General features: G+C 39.3%; 3 protein-coding genes across 3 annotated transcripts; 2 read left to right on the top strand and 1 right to left on the bottom strand.

Moving 5' to 3' along the window:
* The first annotated feature begins 45 nt into the window (after window positions 1-45).
* wdfy1 (WD repeat and FYVE domain containing 1) lies at window positions 46-12,899 on the top strand. Its single transcript, XM_026373588.1, has 12 exons — window positions 46-583; window positions 2,385-2,452; window positions 2,583-2,656; window positions 2,809-2,863; window positions 4,180-4,330; window positions 4,433-4,545; window positions 7,543-7,669; window positions 8,191-8,296; window positions 8,598-8,699; window positions 8,783-8,913; window positions 9,054-9,162; window positions 9,567-12,899. Exons 1-12 carry the CDS (start codon window positions 447-449, stop codon window positions 9,624-9,626), a joined length of 1,233 nt encoding a protein of 410 aa, XP_026229373.1. The 5' UTR covers window positions 46-446; the 3' UTR covers window positions 9,627-12,899.
* On the bottom strand, window positions 11,119-18,879 carry LOC113171307 (DHRS-12_like_SDR_c-like domain-containing protein). The gene is made up of 10 exons (XM_026373600.1): window positions 18,789-18,879; window positions 17,113-17,246; window positions 16,655-16,737; window positions 16,450-16,545; window positions 16,236-16,317; window positions 16,073-16,134; window positions 15,595-15,699; window positions 15,090-15,180; window positions 14,834-14,971; window positions 11,119-13,795 (listed from the first exon to the last, which is right to left on the bottom strand). Exons 1-10 carry the CDS (start codon window positions 18,842-18,844, stop codon window positions 13,680-13,682), a joined length of 963 nt encoding a protein of 320 aa, XP_026229385.1. The 5' UTR covers window positions 18,845-18,879; the 3' UTR covers window positions 11,119-13,679.
* A 1,381-nt stretch (window positions 18,880-20,260) lies between these two features.
* On the top strand, window positions 20,261-22,362 carry ap1s3a (adaptor related protein complex 1 subunit sigma 3a). The gene is made up of 4 exons (XM_026377378.1): window positions 20,261-20,445; window positions 20,904-21,012; window positions 22,093-22,230; window positions 22,327-22,362. The coding sequence occupies exons 1-4, from the start codon at window positions 20,267-20,269 to the stop codon at window positions 22,360-22,362; spliced, it is 462 nt and encodes a 153-aa protein (XP_026233163.1). The 5' UTR covers window positions 20,261-20,266.
* Window positions 22,363-22,490: the final 128 nt, after the last annotated feature.

The following is a 22,490-nucleotide window of genomic DNA, read 5'->3' on the forward strand; positions in this document are numbered from 1 at the left end:
AATAGAACTGACATCTAGAATTGCAAATGTTTAATTACAGTTGAGCATTTTGAAATATATAATTATCATTTCTTGAATTGGTTGTTTTTATTTCATTTTGGAGAAATGTGATTACCCAGTTCTAAGTTCACTGGATAAAAGGCGCAGTATGAATTTGCACTTTAACCTAGGATATTCGATTACGTCATGTATGAGATACATTGCAAAAACCTATTTAACCACGTGCCCTCTTGTTATCTAATTGTGTTATTTTTGTTAATAATATGATTTGGAGTTAAAATGAATTCTTGCTCATGTCCCCCCCGTCCATGCTGAATTCATTGGTCGTGCTGTTGCCGTCATTACGGTAATCCTGGCCGCGGCTCCGGGTGTCAGCTGATCCTGCTTCAGTGGCGACTGAGGAGGAAAATCATCCGTAGGAAAACACCGCTGCCTCCTTAAAAACTATGGCTGCGGAGATCCATTCGAGGCCCCAGACCTCCAGACCGGTTCTTCTGAACAAGATCGAGGGCCACTCAGACGCCGTCAATGCCGCCGTTTTAATACCTAAAGAGGATGGAGTGATCACGGTCAGCGAGGACAGGTGGGTTTGCTGACCAGGCTAACCATAGCAGTAGCTAGCGGGCCCCGTCTATTTGCTGGTAACTGCACTCATATTTATTGGTGCATTGGTTCAGGATGGACAAGTAAAAGCAACTTTTTTCGCATTGTGAGTCATGTTTAAGTTGTGTTATTCCATATGGAACCAAGTTCAACCCAGGAGGGTGTGGAGGGGGGTAGAAATGAACAGAGAATGAGTCCTTTCCACAAAATATTCGCCAACGAGCCACCGTAATATTAAACGGGAATGTAACATTTGGCTTTAATTATCCAGTGTTGGGCTTTACAGCTCATGTTTTGGTGTAACAGCTGACTCATAGTATTAAAATGCGTTCGGCTATATTAACATGCTAGCTAGATATACACGAAGCTACTGCTAACTGTCAATAAACATCACATACTCGCTACAATCCGATGCTTTTTCGTAATCTGCAAAGATTTATCCGTTGCAGCAACTCTTAGTGAATCTCTCCAAGCTGCACACCTGTGTAATTTTATTAATTTCTTTTTAATAACACATGGAACCTAAAGTTGTAACTCTACGTCCGTCTTATTTACAATTTGCTTTATGATGCTAAGCTAGCAGCACATGAGTTAATACTTGTTGAAATGGTGATGCCCCATTAACATCACGTCGAGACAACTTGGTTATAATAAAAATATTGTAGTTCTCATGATTGCATAACATTTATGCCATATGTTACACCTGAAGGGAGGTGGGACAGCTTTTTACCTGACCTCACTGTGGCCAGATTATCCCACCTGTGAAGGGATGATCACTGGGTACCATTGGGGCTGCAATGCTGGGTTACAAGTCTGAAGAAGCAACATCCCTATTCAAAGATAAAGGAACTTAAACACTGTGAAGAAATGTGATGCAGTTCCCATCATACACTAAAGCCACTTGTCTTTCAAAAGGGAAGTTGTGGGGAAATGGTGCAGCAGTTTAACTTTTGAGTTGATGAAATTGCTCTTGATACAGCATTTGAAACTGTTTATGCAGTGACTTTGCAGACATTATACAGAAATAGAAGCATAACCTTAAACCTTAATGCTTACACAGAATGTTTCAATGCACTTGAACTGAAAACTAAATGTGGTTTTTAAGAATTAACACTCATGCATGTGATCTTGTTATCCAATTGTGTTATTTTTTATAGTGGAGTCAAAAAGTTGTTGCCTATACTGGTATATTTATTAAATAAAAATACAATTTTAAATGCTAATTATTAAATAAATAGCAGAACGTGGTCATTGTGTATAGAACTAAGTACTAGAAATTGGTAAAAGACATGGTTCAGCATTGAATCATTACTTCTGTAATGTGGTATCAACTGCAATTTTTACTAATCTTGTGGGCCACTTGGATAATACTGACAGTGTGACGTGCCAAGAATAATTTCTCACAAGCTGCAATTTAAGCACATTATTAGTAAATTTGTTATCCTACACCTCTCAATGCTGCTTTGTGAACACAATCAAGCTTTGTGTATGAGGAGAATTAGGGCTGGTTTCCCAGATGAGGATTAAGCTTAGTCTTCAATGTGGGCACTCTTGTATAAATATTTTTCATTCAACATTCCCAAGTGGACTTTTTTAATTAGTCTATTTAAGTCAACTTGTCTAGTAGTGGTAAAAAATCGGAAATTAAAGTTTAGATTCTGTATAAAAAAATCACTCTTATAACATAAAAGTGAGTACACACTGACCTTTGATTGATTCATTTAAGTAACACATGACATAGGAGAGTTCTGTAAATGTGATGTTTGGACATTTTCTCCCAGAACGATCCGAGTGTGGCTGAAGAGAGACAGCGGTCAGTACTGGCCAAGCATCTACCACACTGTCTCTTGTAAGTAACACTGCATTGCTTCTGTCCACACATATTAGGAAGAAATACTTTTTCCACTACAGCTATATAATACAAATTTCTCTCAGTTATTTATCTGCTTAAGGCAAATTCCTGCTTATTTGTCTTATAGCTCCTTGCTCTTGCATGTCATACCACCATGACAGTAGACGCATCTTCATAGGCCAGGACAATGGAGCTGTAGTGGTGAGTGAAGCAACCTTTAAAGAAATGGCCTCATGTGCTTGCTGCAGGGATGCTGTAGCAAAACCTGAATATCAGGGTTGAAATAGGCCACAATTCCAATATTTGGTCTCATGCAAAGAGATATTTGATTTTTGTATTTACTTGCCTTCTAGGAGTTTCTCATCTCTGAAGATTTCAACAAGATGAACCATGTGAAAACATATCCAGGTGAGAATGTGAGACCAGGACACATTATACACATTATAGCAGTTCATGAAACAGCTGACACAACTTTATTGTCTCATTTTATATTGTCGTTACCCTGACAACTTCTAAACCATATTTATAATGTTATAGAATCATTGACAAATGTATCAACTGTGCAGCTCAGTGTTTTTACTGTTGTGAAACACTTTAGGAGTTTAAGGATTACTTCATGTTGTAAATGAGTACAAGGAAGTAGTTAAGCTATCAATGAATCTACACTCAACTCTGCTCATTAACTTGCTTTGCCTTGAATAAAAAAGGCTTTATATTACAGTTCTGTTTATATACACAGAGCTGTAGAGTGATTATGAGCTCTGTGTGTCTGCTAACAGATTTAGCCACTATGTATCCCAGCACAGTTTACGGGGACTGCTATACTGTTTTATGACTAGCATAGCTGAAAGCATCAGTGACCTCACTAATACTAAACTTTCTACCACTTGTTGCGAACAAGTGCAACAAACAGAGCAGAGCTTTACTAGCAAAAAAACATGACTCACAATCAGGTCAAAGACATTAGGGTGTGTCTGCACACTTTAATACAATCAAGGGTTAAAGGTGCCATTTGCCTTCTGGCAGGTACTTCGCTCAGAGCTGCCAACAAGGGAAGTGACCACTCAAAAATGGCTGTATGCTCAGTATAGTTACAAATTGATAGGACAGATAGATAAAAAGTATTTTGGATAGAAGTTGTCCTCTCTGTAGTTCATATTAATTACTTATAAAAGTGTGCATTATTATGTGAACATGTTCATGATGGATTCATGCACACACACACACACACACCTTTTTGTCCAATGTGCTCAAACACACATCTTCAAACAGTCTCATACTAAATAGATACGCTGGGGAAATGGGGACAATGGCACAGGAGAAGAGAGAAAGATGATCAGAGTTTATTTGTCCAAGGCTGGATCCATGGCCACAGTTTGGTTGTGACACAGTTAAACACAAGAGGACACAAGTACAAAGAATGTTCTCATTGCTTCAAGTAAATGGCACGAGAGCATCTGCTGTGTTTTGGCATTTGCATCATCTTTTTGACACAAGTTTATTTGCACAGATCTATAGACAGTTAACAATAAAAGTCTGCACACTAAAGGCAATCACAAAATGGGCCTTTAAGACGAGTAGAAATCTTTAGAAGGGATTCGTCTGTCTTAGCCTGGATTACTGGACACTAAGAAGATCAGCACATGAAAGGGCAAATTTGTCTTGGATTGTTTATCTAACATGACCTGTCTTCTTAAAAAAGTGTGTGTGTTTGTTCTTTGCAGCCCACCAGAACCGTGTGTCAGATATGGTGTTCTCCTTGGAGAGTGAGTGGGTGGTGAGTACTGGCCACGACAAGAGTGTTAGCTGGATGTGCACCCAGAGTGGCAGCATGCTTGGGAGACACTACTTCAATGCGTGGGCCTCCTGCTTACAGTATCCTTAATTTTCTTGACTGTGTGTAAAAGTACATAGACGTTTCTCTTTATTAGGTGTTTTGTAACAACTTGTCTGTTGAATCCCTGACTTTATACTCAGATACGATCATGAGACACAGCACGCCTTTGTTGGTGATTACTCAGGGCAGATCACGCTGCTGAAATTGGAAAAGCAGACATATTCCACCATCACTACACTGAAGGGTCATGAAGGTAAAGACACACACTGTATACACAAAAAAAGAAACCCATAATAAACTTTTCCTAAAGAAAATACGTGTGATTGCTGAAAGCAAACTCTCATAGCTCCTTGCATCTTGTACTAGTGGAAAATTTAAGCGTGAAAAGTTTTTCAATTGTTAAATGGAGTTATGCCATTGAAATGCCTAAGATCCCGCCCAGACATATTCAAAAGGTAATTACTGGACAACAAGCAATCACACAAATAGGTGAGATAACATATAGGTAAAATATTACAGTATCATTGCTTTCAGCAGTCGCACAATAACATTTATCATCAACACAACTGCTGCTTTCTCATAGCGTATGTGAGCTACCAGCACTGTTGCCTTGCATACTTCCTCATATAAGCAGAGCTATGATAGCAAAATAGCAGGTGTACCCCTATAAATAATAGATGATTCATTGTGAAAGACCAATTGATGCCAATATTGGATCAAATATGATGGAAAATTCTTTTTGAGTTTAGCTGTATTGGTCAGCCCAGAAAATTGTAGGTGCTTACAACTTTATAATTATTGAAAACCTTTTCCAACTCCATGCTCTATATATTTTTTTTTTGGTAAATGAATGTTTTCCTACCTTCCAGGGGCCCACTAGTTTCAGTTCATTTTAGCATGCTATCGAAAGCAGCTCGCAGAGTCTTGAAACTTGCTGAAACGGCCAATTCATCATAGTGAAACAAGTTACTTCATTTTGCATTTGGATTTAATGATATGATTTTAAATTGTGTGGAGTAAGACATCAGAACTCAATAGGGAATGCAAATATGTATGAGACATGAATATTGTAAAACCGTGCCATAGATTCCATGATTTGTGAAGCATAGTCCATGAAAATTATTTGGAAGTAGCAGTAACTTTGTTTATCTCCATGACGACACATAAATGCACCATTTATCTTGGTCAAACTCAAATGTGGGCTGTCGTTGGATACCATGGAAGTTAGTATGAGCATGAAGGGCTGTTTTACAACCACAATGATAATTATAGAAAAGCATTAAAAAAGCATAGGTACTTTATGGCAGGTGAAGCAATGAATTTGAAGAACATTTAATAGAGATCGGGCATGAGATTACAAAAGTTAAAATGTCTCCATGCTTTGAGAAATAACTGGCAGGGGGAAAGCGGATGGTAAATATTTGGCTTTAACAAGAAAAAGCACCGATATTTTCCTCTAAGAGCCAACATAAAGGAAGAACTAGTATTATGTTATGTTGTTTATGTTGAATAGAGCATAAAGACATAATACATTATGTGGAAGAGAGCATTTGGCCACAAGATCGCATAAAACACCTCCACGGAAGCTTTTGGTAAAGTCTGATTTCCTTCCTGAGTGAGCAATGACTCCACTAACAATTCTGTTCTAACTTCCTGACAGTTTTGGATGATGGTGATGGAAAATGTCGTCTCACTCGCTTCTCTAGAAATTCCCATTACTTACCATTTTAGTTCAGAATTGGCAACTGTTCTGTTTTAGATGTGCCAAGAAGGATGTATCCCACAACAAAAACAAGCCTCTAAGACGCTTCAGTGTGTGAGATAAACACTTCAACGCGTTGTTCTTTGGGCATTTATTGCAAATGATCTCATGAGCTTGCTGAAAACCGAGGGATGACTCATCTGAGCAGATAATATCTCTGCTACTCAGAATGCATATTTTTACCACAGCCTTTAAGCATTATGCTTAAAGGTTAGACATGTTAACACATGTGACAGATATTAGTGTTTCCTTTAGCTTTTAAAATACAGGAAATGAAGGAAGAAAGCCACATCCTTTCACCTCAGCCATTTCTTATGTCTTTCAATTACCTTGTGAAGACCAATTCATAGGGTGTGTGTGCAATAAAATATTTGCACATCTTGCTTTTTATCCTAGGGTTGTCAGGTGTGACTAGATAAGCAGACTTGAGTGAACATAAGAACTTCCCTGATGATAAATATCACTTCTTCCTGAAGGGGCAGTAAGGAATCCAGTTGAATCATTTGCTCTGTACTCTACAACAAAATAGCTGTGTGCTGTTTTTGGACATAGTCAGGGGGGAAAAAAGCGAGTGTTTAGTCTGTGTATTATGTTCTGACCTCAGAAGAATGGGCAGATGGTCAGTGTCGTGAGGTTCATCAGCTGAATACTACAGATCCCTGGTGAATTAAGGCCAAGGCTCAAGACCAGAGCAGGATGTTGCTTTGGTCACCAATAGCAGCAACCTTTAGATCTTCACGAAAAACAGTGACATACGCCAATGTATTTTCTATTTTTAATCGTTGTTGCTCAAAAGTTTTTCACATTCTTAATGTTTATATAATACTGAGAGCCACTGTCATGTGATATTTGTTCCTTTATACCTGTGACAGACACAGATAGCTTTTTATTTTTGGGACATCATATACCTGGGTCTACTTTTGTCTATTTTGTCTGCTTCAGTTTAAGTAAACTAACTAGAAAGATGCCAAACAATGAGTTTCTTACTTACTAGTTAGCGTCTCTCTTTGTTCTCCAGGTATTAGTCATTCCTGTTGTACCTCCTGCTTCACACACTCATAACTTTGTCATATAATTATGCAATTTACCAGCTGTTATATACACACACAAACACACACACACACACACACACGAGAATATACAGGTGAAATGGGCAAAATTGTACAAACTCTGCTACTTTATGCTGTTTGAGCCATAAGTCCTGTCCCCCCACAACAAATTCTTTACGTTTGTTCGGTTTTATATGTTTTTTATTAGGTTTTACAGTATATTTTATATTATTTTAAGAGTAAGGAGTAAACGTAGTGTTGTTTTGCTGTCCACCTCTCACATCTCCAAATGAAAGTAAACTTTTATTGTTGCCCCTGTAGTTCTTCCAGCATGCAGCAGGTGGAGCCAACAGTCCAGACCAGAAAACTGTCTTCAACAAGCCCTTGCAGCATAAAATAGCACTTGTGACAAGTATTCTTTTGTCTCCCCCACCCCCAGGGAGTGTAGGAGCTCTGTGGTGGGACCCCGTCCAGAGGCTGCTGTTTTCAGGGGCGTCAGACCATAGCGTCATTATGTGGGACATTGGGGGCCGGAAAGGACGGACGCTATTGCTGCAAGGACACCAGTAAGTTCTTCAGCGTTTCATATATGCACAGAGTCAGTTTAACTCCTCCTGTGTGTGTCAGGGGGATGCTTATAAACAAATTCACAGAAAATGGCTTCTAATGAAATGGCTTGCTCTTAGGCCATGGGTTTCATAGAAAACTCACACTTCTGTACAGTGTCTGTCTCTGTGACATCTCCACACTGTCTTGTCAAAGACAAGTCTCAGTGGCGTCATTAAAATATATCCTCAGGCACTGACTTTGTTTTTAATCTTTACTTCTTTATCTTCATAGATAGATGCAAGATGAACTGAAAAGATGGGTGATCACTCTCTGTAAATCAACACTTGCAGTCCCCATTCATATTACAAATAGTATTTTCAGCCATTGTTAAATAATAATTTAATACAGCAGCTTTAAAAAGACCACTTCCTGCTAACACTCTGAAATAGTGTCTGACAAGTGTAAGTCAATGTTAGGTATGTTTTGATTGTAATACCTTAAATTCTTCTCCCTTTTCATTCGTTCTGTTCTCCATCAGCGAACGTGTTCAGGCCCTGCGTTACCTTCAGTTGACGAGGCAGCTGGTGTCGTGCTCAGCTGACGGAGGCATCGCAGTGTGGAACATGGACACACAGAGAGAAGAGGTTTGTATTATAAGTGTTACATCACTATTATGGGTTGTAACAGTATAAACCTTCAAATTTGATTATAAATTACTTTCTCTCAATATGGTTAAATTTACACGCTGATTACTTTCTGTGTATAAGCAAATTCTGGTATATTAGTATCTAGTTAATACAGTGTAATGGCCTAGGTAACATTCAGTAGCTACCACTTTCTCAGTAATCATTGCATGGGGAAAGATGATTGTCGCAGCAGTTATTTTAGTATGCTACATCTTTGCGTTTCTGCATGTTTAATATCAGCCTTGAAATGTGTGTGCAGGCTCCTCAGTGGTTAGATAGCGACTCGTGTCAGAAGTGCGAGCAGCCTTTCTTCTGGAACATCAAACAGATGTGGGACACAAAGACATTGGGGCTTAGACAGGTAAGAGGGTCTGATCATTGTGCTTAGTAGTTTTCATTCCCTCAGGTCATTAGTTATGTTAATGTTTGGGTGTGTATTCACAGCACCATTGCAGGAAGTGTGGCAAGGCTGTGTGTGGAAAATGTAGCTCCAAACGCTCCACATTTCCAGTCATGGGCTTTGAGTTTCCTGTGCGAGTTTGTGATGCCTGCTTTGATACCATAAAGGAAGAAGAGTGAGTAAAATACTTTTCTAAATGTTTCTCACTGACTGGAATCTTGCATCACTTTTGCTCCACATCATAACCTTGTTATCGGAACTGAATGCAGCTCTGATAAAATGCTTTCATTGTGTGTGTGTGTGTGTGTGGTGCAGTCGAACACCACTGGCCACGTTCCACGAGGGGAAGCACAACATCGCCCACATGGACATGGATCCATCCAGAGGCCTGATGGTCACTTGTGGAAGCGATCGCATTGTTAAGGTCAACAACAGTTCTTTGATACCAGATAATTCATGCATGTGTTCAGGCTGTGACAAACACAGAGGTTTGAAGCGAAATTCAAACGAAAACAGATGAAATCAGAACTTGTTTTGTCTAAGATGATATATGCTATATTGAGAGTTTTAGTGTGAAATCTTAGTGTCTGCATGTTGTCTTATACCTCAATTTAATATAATCTTACTTAATCTAAAGAATTATTTTCTGACTATTTTCTGACCTTTTAATTGATCAAATAATGAAATAATATATTCAAAAATGAATTAATAACATTTATTGTTATTGCTGACCTAATATACATACAATAACAACAGTAATTCAGAATCCATAATGCAGCCTTGCATGAGCCCTCCTCAGTCCCTGTTATTGGCTATTTGTCTCCATAGATCTGGGATATGACGCAGGTGGTTGGCTGTAGCTTAGCAACAGGCTTCTCTCCGCGCTGATTGGCCCCGATGACTACACTGTTCACTCATTCTTCCAGTGTCATGGAAACCCCTCTGTACAGTACATCTCCGCATCCTGCCTGAGATCTTCAGCTACAACCAGGCCTGCTCCTTGTAAATGTGTGTGTGTGCGCGAGTGTGTGCGCGAGTGTGTGCGCGAGTGTGTGCGCGAGTGTGTGCGCGAGTGTGTGCGCGAGTGTGTGCGCGAGTGTGCGCGCGAGTGTGTGCGCGAGTGTGCGCGCGAGTGTGTGCGCGAGTCCTTGCACCTTCCTTTGCTCCTATACTTTAATTTCACTAACCGTCACTCCTGTATCAAAGTGTGTGTGACTTTGACTTTCTGCTGCGATCCTAAACGGAACCCTAAGCACAATGGAGAGAGTGAGCGTGTGTGCATATGTGTGCATGTACACTAATGGTTTCTCCTTTGGGAGGACGAGTGGTACTGATATTAGTGTTTACATTATTTCTGATTATTTCTTTTTTGACAAAAGTCATTTTTTATCACCCTTGCACTGTAACATTTGGTTTCATCAAATCGACTTGCCTGTCCTGCCGTTGTAAAAACATACACCAGATTTTCTTCCTTGTTATTGTGGCCCACTAACTGCATATTAATTCATTACTGTAACATAAAAAAAAACAAAAAACAAACTGTTTATAACCTTTGCGTCATATGTATAGTTGACGGCTGCTTGAAACGACTCTCGCTGTAAAAGTGATAAGCTCTTTTCTGTATTTTTCCCTCTCTTTTTCAGTTTGTTTCTCTTTCACCAGTTGGCCTTAAATCACTCTCAGGTGGTTCAGTAGGTAGTCACAGGGCCGGGGGGAGAAGGGGTGGGGGGTCGGGGTAATTATGTCACGTGTAATTACTCAAGCATGGCAAGAAAATCGATATTACAGCCTCTTTCAGCCTCCACCTTATGATCCCAGCTGTAGGATCGTTAATCGTAAAATGTTGCTACAGTAACAAGCACTGACAGCGACACCATCAGATATCCTGTCGCAGCCATCCTGAGGTGAACCAGAGGAATTACCGCTCAAGTCCTGATTAGTGTGATCAGTTCAGCTCTTAATTTCACAATTAAACGCAATTCTAAAAGTAGCTCGGCAGCAGAGCACAGATGGTGTAAACCCAAGACTCTCATGCCTCACAAGAAATCCTTTTCATCTCTAATTAAAAAGAATATATCAATTTTACAGGTTTTCTCAGTGCAAAATTGGATTTCCACCCACCAGAAAGGCACTTAGGTACTGGATAGGTACTCTAAACGAAATGTAGCACTAAATTCTTGCATGTTGAATTGTACTTGGCTGAATTGCGAGCTGTCAGATCAGGGCTGCTTGTGTTCCTTCGAAAGCCTTAAAGAGAGAAGGACACACTCACAAAGCCTTTTTAATGGTTTGTCGGTGCTTACGACTGTTCATTTATGCTCATTCACTAATGCACTCACCTCACTACTCTCTAGATGTCTTTTTGCACTCCCTTTCATCCTGTTTTTTTTTTTTTTTTATGTTCGGAGGTCTCCTTTGTCCACGCATTAGTGTATTAAGGATGTCACATAACGCCTGGAATTGCACAGCTTGTGGTTTTGTCGTTGAACTAAACTAAACATTTTATACGTTCAGATTTGGAAGAGATAACAGCTGGATTTGATGTAGCTTCCCTGTACATAGTGGCTAATATCTTATAAAGTTAGACTAATGCTTGCCTTATTTTAAGTGGGGGAAAAAAGACCATTATATTGTTGTAATTCCAGATTTAAAATGTAGTCACATTCCAGGTTTTTGATCATGTAGTGTATATTTATATTTGTAGTAAAGTATTTATCAATTATCACTGTTAATCTCTTTTTTTTGTGCCCATCTAGTAATCTTATTTTTCTTGTATTAACAAACTAGAAGACATTAAACACTCTAATGAAACACATGCAAACTCAGTGACGTGGAGACGAGTGTTGGCAGTGGTTGTCATACAATTGCTATCGATCCTCATCGAGACGTTACTCCGTCATCATACGTGGGGTTAGACTGAAACTGGATACTGATTCACTTTGTCAGTAGCCAATGTTTTACAGTAATTGTCTTTTTAACAGTTGTCTTAAAAACTTGATTTTTGCCAGTATAAAAAATCACATTTTCACTAATAAATAATAATTTATTAGTGCAGCTTTAAGGCAAGCACGTAAAATGTGCAAGGTATTAAAGCTGCAATAATTGTTTTTTGTTGGTGTAGCAGAACAGGGTCTAAACAAGTTGTAGTGGTGAATGTGGTAACAAATCCAGCATTACAGACATTAGCATTGATTTAGAGTTTTATCTCTGGCAATTTGATTGACTTAAGTCTGGTTTTCACTGGTTCTTAAGCTGTGTGTTGGTATCTACTCACTCTAGGACTGTCCAGTTCACTAGCTAAAAAGTTTGTTGCAGGTCAGGTCACCTATAGTGGCATTATCAGAATTCAGCTGCCTGCTGCTCCAGTTTAAAAAAAAAAAAAAAATAGTTTGCAGGCTCAAGTTAAAAAGCTTTGTAGCTTTGAAATGGCATATTAGAAATAGACATCTTCAGCTGGTTCGCTGATATTTTCAGTTCATCAGTTTTCAGCAAATTCATGAGCAAAATCTGTCCAAACCCAAGTGTCATAAAAACTAGTTTCATAAAGCATCATCAGGGATCTACAGGGTTATCAACAATGCTACAGTACAATCAGCAGCCAATACTCTCCTGTTTTAGTTCACCGGACATCAGCACGTCCTTCAGTCATGACTTCTTATGGTGTCCTTGAATCCGACTGCATATGATGATAAGTCATTCTGTGTCTGGAGGTTGAACTCCACACTACGTGGTAAAGTGGTTGAACATGTGATTTGCTGTTTGCTGAAACACCTGATGAAATAGAAGACTTGATTTTGTCATGTTGTCAGGGGTTTATTTCTCTCTTTTTTTTTCACTAAATGGAGCAATTATAGGAGCGTTTTTAGTTTTGCCATCTTTAGTTGATCAAGCGAGGCCACATCAGCACTTAAAAGCAGACTCATTTTCCTCATCATGGCCCATAATCTCAGTTTCTGTGTATTTTGTTTCTTTTCAAACTGCCTGTAAAGACACTTGCTGTTCCAACATGGTGTTGTTAATGTATATCTCAAAATAATTAATATTAATAGTATTTTTTAAATGCTTTTGTTGACATTACAGTTCTGACTACTCTCTGTGTCTCCAAACCAGGACACAGAGAGAAAAGAATCAACGCTTAATAAAGATATTCTGATATGTTTATTTGACTGTTTTGTTTTTTGAGCTGCACAATGAGACACAACAGAACCAGTTTTTTTTTTTTTTATTTAAGCAGGCATTTACAGTATAAACTTAAGCCAAAGTTACAGCCAATAAAAGCCTTTTAGAGCTGTGCAGATGTATACATGGATTTTTATTGAACATGTGATGCTGCTGTGTGTAGAGAGAACTTTTTATCCATCGGCTGAGTTCAGTCTGTACTGTACAATAAAGCATTTAAATGAGTTACTCACAGAGTGTTAAACACACATTACGTGGCACATTTGTAAGTCATCGAGTACGAGACTTGAACTCATAGCTGGTCTGTGAATAAATAAGGTGTCAGTGACTCTGGTCACATCAGATTCCCATCTGATTGACTACTTTCATAAAGTCACAGTAACAGACTGAGGTGTGTGTGTGTGTGTGCGTGTGTGTGTTGTTCTCTCTGTCATCAAGATGTAGATCATTTGGAAATTCATTTAAAAGTAACACCACTATCAAACACACGTAAAATAAAATGTTTAGTCCATTTAAAGTTAAGCTTGTGAATAAGAAAATGTGTTCTCATAAAACTTGTTAAGAAGCTTTACTTCTTTAATCTGGCATTATAAGGCTGAGGTTTTCCAAATTTAAGCCACAGGCGGTGTTAATACTCCAGAATGGATCCAGATCTATTTCCTCTCCCTCTACTGGCATGTATTTTCAAAAGAGAGATGAAATGCTGAGCCCAGTCTTGATGTCGGTGTTGATGGGTAAACTGGTGCCCAGTTCCCTGCTGCCTCAGTGTGGTTGGAATGTCTTGGCCAAGTCGTCCAGCAGAGACACTAACTTCTGCTCCTCCAGAGGAGAGCTGTGGGTCCAAGCCAGAGGCAGGTGGGTGGATACCATCTTTCGGTCTGTGCACAAACACACATTAATGTGGAGATTTTTTTTTTTTTGCCTGTGGGTCGTATGAAACATCTAACACATACAGTGGCAATAGAAAAAAAAACAAGGGCATGGCTGTGATCCAAAGTTACAAGTGTAAATGTTTGTTTGTTTTTTGACAAACAAACAACTGAGGAAAATAATGAAGCCCAGTTAATGTGGTTATCAGAACAACAACAGCATTTCCAAAAATACTTTTTAGTTTGTTTTTATCTGTATGTATATTTATTTACTATATTGAATCCTAGTTTTGTTTTTAGCTTTCGTGGGAATGTCAAAATTAAAATGTGTCAGGGCTTCATGCTGATAGTAATTTTGGCCGTGTTGACAGCTGTTGTGATTTTGGCACCTGCAGCTGTTTGGCTTTGCAAGTGTCAACATGAGATAAAGCAAAAGCCAATCAGACGTCTTGCATGGTATTTAAGAAGACGCCTCAGATATGTCGGAGGCTTATCCTGCCACACAATCCAAACAGACGTGATGTCTTCAACTAAATCCGATATCATCTGAAGCTTTTCCCTTCTACATCGCTGTCGTATCGGTTTAATATTAAAATAAGCAGCAACATAGATCAACCAACTTTAAATAATAAAACATTAGGGAACATAACGGCCTCATGCTACGTTACATCTTATTAAACAGATTAATGCATTATATGTGTGTGTGTCCACGGAAGCCTGCTTTTCCTATTACGCTTCAGCCTCCCTCTTCAAGGCCACTGGGGTCGTTGTGCATGGTTGTGTGTGTAAGTGCATTTGTTTGCGACTGTGCTCATAGAAGCACTGTACTCTCGGGCGGTATCTGGCACCAAAAGCAGCCCACTCCAGCTGCAATGGACAAAGGCCAAACGGTCACACTCACACACCCACCACTGACAAACACATAATTCAGCCAGCAGTCCTCTCGACCTCCTGTTCCTACACATTTTTTTGTTTTTCCAGTGTTGTCTCCCCAATATATAAACAGCCTAATGAACATGACGTTGAAGATATTTGTTTTTGATGTACCTTGATAGAAGCGTCCACTGGGGTTTTTAGCTGCAGCTTCAGAGACAGCCAACCACACCACGGTGTCAGCCCCCTGCTCCGGGGTCCGCAGACTGTCCTTCATAGAGCGATGGAAGTCTGGCATGGCGTTGGCCACGGCTGGGACAGATGGACAGAGGACAGGACAACACTTCTGTTAGTTTTAGGGTTCTTTATAATAGTTGTTTTGATTTGATCAAAAAGATGTAGAAGTGCATTTTGAATGCTGCTTTGTTACCTGGAGTGTCCACCCAGCCAGGATGCATGACGGAGAAGTGGATGTTCGTGTGAGTCTTTGCCAACTGCTCAGTCATCACCACCTGCTGCCTCTGAAGCACACACACACACACACACACACACACACACACACACACACGGACATGAACAGATGTGTGATAAGAGAGACATGATAAGTGGTGAACATGTTCTGTTCTTGAACATGTTGCATCTGTTTTTAGTTTTATCTTTGTCAGTTTAAATTTGACCAATTGACTTTCATGTCATGTTTGTGGAATTTTGTACAGAATTGACATCACTTAGTTGAGGTATGTGAGACTTGTGTAGTCATTTATAACAAAGGTCATCAAAATATTTTAGTATTTAATTAATGAAGGTTCCAAATAAATAATTCTAAAATCATTGTCAACTGAAAATATCTGATATATCTGATATTACATTTTTGATAATAAATAAATCTTTGCTGTGTGTTAACACTAAACAGCAGGACCAGGTCCAGGTCTTACTTTGTGCTGGGCGTAGACCATGGTGCCGTCGTAGCGCCCTCTGTCAGACTGCAGGTTTCCTATCCTCAGCTTCTGCACCAACATTCCTCCTGATGACACAGTGATCTAAACGTAGAAGAATAGGAACAGAGGTGAGGGGCTGGAGAAGGAGCTAAGTACAACTTAGATACATATACTTTACATTTACAACTTCTGTGTTACTTCATCTTTAAACTTTTTCCTCCATTTAACTGACAGCTTAAGTAGCATTTTATATTCAAATCAAATATGGTCCACACTATTAGAAATTATATTTCTCTTTGCTCTTGCAGCACGATCCTACAAATCTTTTACCATCAATATATCTGAAGCACAAAAATCTCTCGACCCACAATCCCAAACCAATTAAATGTTCCTTAAAATTATAGATAAAGTTCCCCAGTGCAGTGCAGCTTAAATCATTGATATTTTATTCCTTCATAATTTCTCATTGACTCACCACTCTGGGATCTGCACTTTTCTCCAGCAAGGGAATGAGACTCTTGGTGAGGATGTAAACCCCTAGGCAACACACAAGGACAGGAAACACTTGTCACAACTATTGTTTTATCTTTTTTTTTTTTACTGTTTGCCTCTTACCTCCCCCCTGATCTGTGACTCACCAAGCACATTAACGGCGAAGCTCTTCTCAAGCCCCTCCACGTTCACATCCCTCTGACTCATGATGGAGCCTGCGTTATTGATCTGCACACATTACAGAACGTGATTCCTTACTTATATTGAAACAATGTACCACAAAAGAAGAAGAAAAATGCAGTAGGTGCCCATTAACAATGAATATGAAAACGTGAATAAAAGGTAACTTATGTCACTCACCAGGACATTGAGAGCCTTGTACTTCCTCTTGAAGGCCTCAGCAAACTCCCAGACCTTCTTGGTCTCAGACAGGTCGAGGATGTGGACATAGACCTCCTGTAATGACATAAGTCAATTAGAATAATAAATAAAGTCTTGTTTGGGAAACCAGAGACAATTTGAAATTTGTCTGCCCGCTTGTTTTGAGCATTGAGTTATGATGTACTTTATTTCCTGTCTCCTTGACTATATCAGCTCTCGCCTCCTCTGCCTTGTCTTTGTTCCTACACACCATGTGCACCGTTCCACCTGTAACAAAAAGAGAATATATATATAATATTTTTGGATGTGTATGTAACCTTGGTAATTGCTTTAAATATACCTGCACATACAGTTTGCACTGAACAAACAGTTTATGTGTTCATTCTATTCCCCCATATATTTATATTCATTCTTTTCTTTCTATTTAGCTTTATTTCATTAGGAAAAGTAGATTAAATAAAGCATGTAACCATGTTTCTGTCACTGCTATATAAATGAAGAAAAATATTGTTCTCTGGGGAAATTGTCATGTTACTGTACAACTCCTGCTACTAATATTAGTTATTTATCACAATACATATGCTCAACACAAGTCACATCTTTGTTCTCACACATGAGTTGATCTGCTGTCAGGAGCGGTACCTCTCTTAGCGATGGCCATCGCAGTTGCTTTCCCAATGCCACTGTTGGCTCCTGTTATCAAGAAGGAGCGCCCGGCCACAGACACCTCCAGGTCCTTCTCCACAAACTGTTTGGACGCGGCCAGGAATGCATTCCTGAAAAGCATGATCATTTACAGCATTATATCTATATCAGCTGCCCGATGATCTCATGTATACAGCTACCATGCATCTCCTCTGTGTGTCTGCCTTCTATGTTCAGTTCATGGTTATGTGTGTGTGAGTTCAGGTCTGGATTTGAGGTCAGCTTGCTTACTGTATTTTACTTCACAGCTTCACTGTACACATACAATAAGGGAGATAGTGCCTGGCATCATCTCAGATGAGAAGTGGGTTGGGGTGAGACTACTGATGGTGACAACACGATTGGTGTGTGTGTAGCACCAAGGACTTCCAATACCCCCATTGTCCTGGATGCCATTGTTGAGGGTGGCTGAAGGGGAGGGGGGGTAAAGGGTACAGGGAGGGGGGTATTACTGAGGCTAAATGCCCGCTCTGTTCCATGGTGTCATGCAGAGAGCTATTAGTGCAGGGTCAGAGCGGGTTTTCAGGCAGCTCTCCGGGAAAAAAGATAACATAGAACAAAGGGGAGAAAGGGAAACAATCACAAAAGCACCACTTCAGACAACTTGGCATGCTGTGCAGTGATGAGGAAAGGCAACTTGTGATAGATCAGATCTAAAGAATTTAGAGCCACTGACTTATAATCTTACTTACATTCTTAACTATGCTAAATTCACAAATCAGTGATATTCTTTTCAGTAATGCAGTAACGATTAAAGCTTGTTGAAGAAAACCCTCTAGAAAGCAATCAACAGGGTGCGAGGAGCAAATAATCAGCTCCTCCTTCAACTGTGCATGCAACAACAGTGCAGAACCAGGCCTTGTACGCACATACTGTGATTAATTCAGATATTACACCTGCAGATGATAATGTTCATCGTAGATGGATCTCATTATTGAGGTGTTTTTATTTTCTGTTCTGTACTCTGGATGCTCCAGTATTTCATAAAACCAGCAAGGTTGATTCCTACTTTAAATTCTAACTTTTCCTTTTGGTATTTTTATTTTTATTTTTTTTACATGTCTACTTTTATCCAAGTACCTTTTTGAGACTTTTACTTGTAACAGATTATTTCCAGATTATGTTATTGTAACTTTTGCAATACTGGTAACTGTAACTTTCACGTTTAAAATGAATAGAAAATTAGTGTAGAGTTTAAAAGTATATCATGAAATATATACAATTCTAAAGCACAGGTTTTACTTAATATTTTAAATTAAAAAAAAAAAGACAGTATATAAATTTCCATTTTCCAAACACACAAAAGTGACTATAAAATATTAATGTCACATTTATTATATTCACTATCATAACTACAATAACATTCAAATAAAAGGCACCAGCAGAAAATAATACCGTTTATTACTGGACATATGCCTATAAAGTTTTCACCTTTTACATTTTCTATCATACTAAGTTTTTTTATTTAATGAACTTAAGATGCATCACTTGCAGCAACATGATTTCGACTAGATTGTTCCTGCAGGCGCACCCACAGGGAGGGATGCTCAGCAGCAGGTCACAGACTCACTACATCAGTCAGACTGGAGGACAGATTAAAGCATCCTACATACCTGGTGAACTCGGTCACTCCCTTCAGGAACCAGGCGGAGTTGCGGTACAGAGACATGCTGCTGCTCTGGAAGCTTCTCGCTCAGCTCAGCTCAGTCCCTCTGCTTTTACTCTGGACCAAAACCACGTGTGTCTCCAGCGGCCACCCAGCGGCCAAGAGAAAACGCGCACCGGTTCCATATTGATGGTTGAACTATTCCAGCTATTTGTCTTTTGTCTCCTAATTGTGACATAAAAATAAAATGTTGAGATTTTGTTCAACTAGCTGCAATAACACAGAATGATTTTACAACAAAATGCACCGTTTTACTAATGAAAACGCCTGTAACGGACTAATAATCTGCTCCTGTCCTCAGCATCTACCTCCCGCCCACCTACCGTTCACCTGTCTGTCCCCGACAGCCAATCAGCTGCCGGAGCGCAGCAGGGCGCGGCTCTGGCTGGAGAAGGTGTGGGCGCACTGCATTATGGGAAGATCAATAATGTCGCCGCATCGTAAAACGCACACACAAGAAACTGCAGGTTTAGGTGTAGGTGTGTGGGTTTCTAGGATTAAATAGAATATAAAGGTGCGGGATTTCAATTTGAGTGACAAAATGGTGAGTAGACATGTGTCCAACATCTGTTTTAGTAATTCATATCTTCTATTTACTTTGAATTACAGTGAATACTCAGCTGTTTTATGTTATTTTAGGGTTTTTATTATAGCTGCAAGTCAACTTAATGGAAATATGTTTCTTGATCAAACCGAGAGTCGCATTATTCTAGTATTCTAAGTATTTCGTTTAAAGTTCCTGATATTTATTCTACTAAACTTGATGTAACAACGTCTGAAAGGCAAATGAATGCAAATCAGTGATGGTGGGTCTCCTGCAAAGTGTGTTTATGACTTGGGATGATTAGGATACGCCACATATGGCAGTCCAGATCAACAGAGACCCATCACATTACTTTGTTAAGAAGTGATTTAGTTTTGTTTCCTTCACATGTCCTGGCTTATCTTGTTGCAGGAAGAAGCAGCGCTCCTCTCAGATGCACCTCAGGGCAAAGAGCTTGCATTAATTACCCTTACACAACACAAGCATGTCATTTATAGCGCTCAAAGGTTATGAATGTGTAATATTCCATGGAGGTCTTCATTCATCTTTCAAGTTGGGAAATCTACTTTTTGCTCAATGCAACCCTCACTTCAGTGTGGTTTTCCTTTCGTTGCAGTTTTGACTATAGTATTGCACCAGTGTGTGTTTGAACATGCATCTGTATGTAATTGCTTTATTGTACGTCTGTGTTTGGTTTCCTCATTGACAAGCTACATATTAACCACGCTTTAGTTATAGCATAAGTTTAACCTCACAACATATTCCTCCCATTTGATGATGATGTTGAGATCAACTTTACTGTCATTAACAACTGCAGTTAGAAAGTTTCACTGTTCTTCATTCTCTGTTTTCACTTTTCCACCCCTCCTGTCTTTTTTTAGATGCGTTTCTTGTTGCTTTTTAGTCGGCAGGGTAAGCTGCGACTGCAGAAATGGTTCACACCATTAACAGACCGGGAGAAGAAGAAGGTTATCCGGGACATGATGCTGTTAGTGTTGGCTCGTCCACCACGTTCCTGCAACTTCCTCCAATGGAGGGACCTCAAGATTGTTTACAAGAGGTGCCTACAAGACACACAGCTGTGTTTCCCTTCTGTTATGTTTTGTTAGCAGCAGGTTTTTCTTAGTAGGTACACCTTTGGGCGAAGCAGGTAGGCAGAAACCACCCACAGACATTCTTAACAATGGATTAACAAGAAGGTCAAGTGAAGATGGTGCAACACAGTGCTTATTCTCTAATGGCCTTTAATGGCCTCTCATATTTTTTTTTTTCACAAAAAGGATACTGGGACTGGACAAAATAACGATTATACCTTTTAAGCATGAAAGCAAATGTGTTCAGATAACTTAATACTCATGGGGCAATTTTTAAAACATGTTTTCCACCATTTAGTGGAACAATACTTAATATTAATATTAAATCTATGGCTCATAGACTGCAGAACAGGACACGTTCACCCCAGGGTGCTGCCAAAATGTTGCTGCTGCTGTAACATTTGACCATTATCTTCAATTCCAGGTACGCCAGTCTGTATTTCTGTGCTGGTATGGAAGACCGGGATAACGAACTGCTGACCCTTGAAGTGCTCCACAGATATGTTGAATTGTTGGATAAATACTTTGGCAACGTAAGTAGTGTCTTTGTCCAGATTGTTAACCATCTGTTAACCAGATAATTGGTCATTATCTGTTTTTGTATTAGTCAGTCCTACACAAACAAACAGATGTTTACAATGACTCTGGCTAATAGGATATAACTGCTGGAGATATGAGTGGATTTATGTGAGGTGGCTCTCTAACACTGAGAAGAGGTCTATTTAAGCAAAGAGAATCATCCTGGTCTCAAGTTGTAGAAGTAAGTTGATGATTCACCACTGATCAAACAAGCTTTATCAGTTCATCAGAGACAGAAATGACAATGCTAGAAATTATCTTTAGTTTTATTGTGAATATACTGTAAACTGTATGGTATTCATTTAGCTAGTGTCACTTGCAGTTCAGGCATCTTTTAATTAAAACATAAATAGTTATCTGGTATCAAATGCTTTTTATAATCATGCACATGTGACAGAGACATTAATAAACTTCACATGACACTGCATGGATAAAGATGAATGCTGATCTTAGTCAAAGTCGTGGACATTAATTGGTAGTTTTAACAGACAGCCTCCACTGTTGGGTGGCTCTCAGTTCTTCACAAAGTTGTTGGAAGAGCTTTGTGCGGGCTGGTCCATCTTTAACACAATGATTTCTGTGGATCTTCTGGACCTCGGTTTGTGTAGGTTCATTTTTATGTTGAAAGAGCAAAGGGTCAAATCCAAACTGTTGCCACATGCATACAAACCCATGAATGTTGAAATTATTGAGGTACAGTTAAAAAGACAAGTAACAAACAGGTCAAAGTTTTAATAAGGAATTTGCAGGAGCACAGTGACATGATAATGTGCATGTCACTCTTTACAAACCAGGCTCCCTCTGGTGTTCACAAGGTGCCTATGCTGCAAAACCACTTTAATTTACAAAACAAGGCTTTAGTGAGGTATACTTTCTTAATGTTGTAGCTGAACTATCAGCATGCTGCAAAATGTTGTTAAACTACCAGTGTAATTACATGTAGTAACCCCCAGCACTGCCTTCCAGACCTCACGTATTAAAGGAGTGTAACTTATCTGTAGTTAATGATATGTTGTTCCATATTTCTCCAACAGGTGTGTGAGTTGGACATCATTTTCAACTTTGAGAAGGCCTACTTCATCCTGGATGAATTCCTGATGGGTGGAGAAATCTTAGAAACTTCCAAAGCAGCTGTGGGTGCATCTATGGAGGAGTCGGACACTCTCCAGGAGGTATAGCACAAGCACACTTTCACAGCCCTTCAGTTAATGTGGGTTTGTGTTGTTACTCATACGAGGTGTGTTTGTGTACCTCATCTCTCAACACAGACGCTGGAGGAATATATGAGCAAACCTGCCTACTGAGCCCCGAGAAGACGAAGACGTCTCACGTTTCAAGACTTGAATCTTAAAGTTTACCATTAATGAAAATTATTACATCCTAATAATGACCCAACTGGCACAAAGTCCTGGTGCTTACACTTAAGTTTTAA

The sequence above is a fragment of the Anabas testudineus genome, chromosome 13, assembly GCF_900324465.2.
Source record: "Anabas testudineus chromosome 13, fAnaTes1.2, whole genome shotgun sequence".
In the NCBI taxonomy this organism is placed as follows: domain Eukaryota; kingdom Metazoa; phylum Chordata; class Actinopteri; order Anabantiformes; family Anabantidae; genus Anabas; species Anabas testudineus.